The 1,954-nt window shown below is 53.0% G+C and overlaps 1 protein-coding gene across 1 annotated transcript in view; it reads right to left on the bottom strand.

Annotated features, from left to right (window-relative positions):
* LOC121724623 (mesoderm posterior protein 2-like) overlaps positions 1-659 on the bottom strand; it is a 5,454-nt gene extending 4,795 nt beyond the window's left edge. The window contains exon 1 of the mRNA XM_042111314.1: positions 105-659. Within this exon, the coding sequence (XP_041967248.1) occupies positions 105-659 (555 nt within the window). The remainder of the gene's footprint in view (positions 1-104) is intronic.
* Positions 660-1,954: the final 1,295 nt, after the last annotated feature.

The raw sequence follows: 1,954 nt of genomic DNA, 5'->3' as shown, positions 1-1,954 counted from the left end.
CCTGTGAACGTGCGCCCCTCCTGCTCTGGGAAGCACGTCTGGGGTGCGAAGAGAGAGTCTCTCTCCCCTGTGGACTGCGACCGCAGCTCCTCTCTGGTCCCCACCTGTGCGGACAGGTGAGCGATGTAGCGGATGGCGAGGCGCAGCGTCTGGATCTTGGTGAGGGTCTGTCCGGCCGGGGCCACGGAGGGCGGCAGATAGGTGCGGAGGTGATGCAGCGCTTTGGTCAGGTCCCTCATGCGCAGCTTCTCCTTCTCGCTGGCGCTCTGACGCTGACGGCTCGGGTTCCGCGACCGCAGCTTCCGTTTGCTCCTTTGGCCAGCGCCGTTGCCGGAGCAGCCGCTCTCCTCACAGGACGAGGAGGACGTGGTCACTGGGGATGGGGAGGGCGACTGCGCTGAGTGGGCAGCCGCGGCCGACCCAGGAGGCGAAAAAAAGTCCATGACGGAGGACGGAGAGATGGTCTCAGGGGAGGACACGTTGGAGAACTCGGGGTCTGAGGCCGAGTAGCTCCAGGGGTCCCCTTCCAGGGGCAGGTAGTTCCACGAGTCCGACCTGGGTAAGCTCCAACTCCCTCCGCCACTGCTACCGAAGGCCCCGAAGAGGGGAGAGGTGACCTCCGCTCTGGTGTGGCTGAGCTCCGCTGTTGAGGCGTCCATGATGTTGGTCGAGGCCTGGTGTCTGTCTGTCTGTCTGTCTGTCTGTCTGTCTGTCTGTCTGTCTGTCGCTGATGTGCTGCTGAGGCGCAGGCTGGAGCCGGTGTGGATGGACGCTGATCGTGGTGGTTGCAGGGCTGACCTGATGTCTGTGACTGTGGGCTGGAGCTCAGAGTGCTGCTTTTATACCGCAGGGCTGGTCCTCAGAGGTGTGAAGTGACACCTCGGCAGAACCCCCCACCTCCACACACACTTTATGTCTTAGCTGTCTCTGCCTTTGCTTCCCAGGTTAACACACATTCACTTACACACATACTGTATGTAAACACACTTCCAAATCCATGCTTTTGCACACATACATGAGCATACACATACTCACACACACATACACACGCACACATACACAAACACACACACACACACACACACACACACACACACACACACACACACACACATACACACACACACACACACACACACACATACACACACACACACACACACACACACACACACACACACACACACACACACACACACACAAAGATTAATTAATAAACAGATATGCATACATGCAAATACAAGCTTGCACAAACATGAACACATACATTCACATGCATGCACACACATACAGTACTGCAAGTTTTTATTCAGAGTAGGATGCCTTCCCAACTGATCCCATAGTGATTTTTATTGGATATTATATGTTGTAATTATATGTACGTACGTCTCCATTTGTGTGTGTGTGTGTGCGTGTGTGTGTGTGTGTGTGTGTGTGTGTGTGTGTGTGTGTGTGTGTGTGTGTGTGTGTGTGTGTGTGTGTGTGTGTAGTGGTTAAGGAGCTGGGCTAGCGTGCAGTGCAGTAGCCTGAAAGTTGTCGGTTCAATTCCCGGCTTCCACCGTTGTGCCCTTGAGCAAGGCACTTAACCCCAAGTTGCTCCGGGGACAATGTGATCCCTTGTAATATAGCTGACATATGTAAGTCACTTTGGTCAAGAAGTGTCTGCTAAATGTAATGTAATGTAATGTAATGTGTGTGTGAAAGAGAGAGAGATAGAGAGAGTTTTAGCATTTCTTTGTGTGTGTGCTTGTTTGTGTACACTTTCATGTTTAGTGGTCCAGGCTCCGTTCTCACAGCCGCGGCGTGTGATCTGTCACCTCTAATGCCCCCAGATTAGAGAACCAGCCTCAGTCCTGACAACTGTGAGACCCAGTGAAGGAATTTCACACCTAACGTGTAAGTGGATAATGGAACTGATCAAATCCCTTTTCAGGCCCATCTTCATGTAGTGTTT

The sequence above is a fragment of the Alosa sapidissima genome, chromosome 11 (genome assembly GCF_018492685.1).
Source record: "Alosa sapidissima isolate fAloSap1 chromosome 11, fAloSap1.pri, whole genome shotgun sequence".
Taxonomy (NCBI): domain Eukaryota; kingdom Metazoa; phylum Chordata; class Actinopteri; order Clupeiformes; family Clupeidae; genus Alosa; species Alosa sapidissima.
The sequence above is the reverse complement of the archived record's forward strand: the minus strand, read 5'-3'. Positions and strand labels throughout refer to the sequence as shown.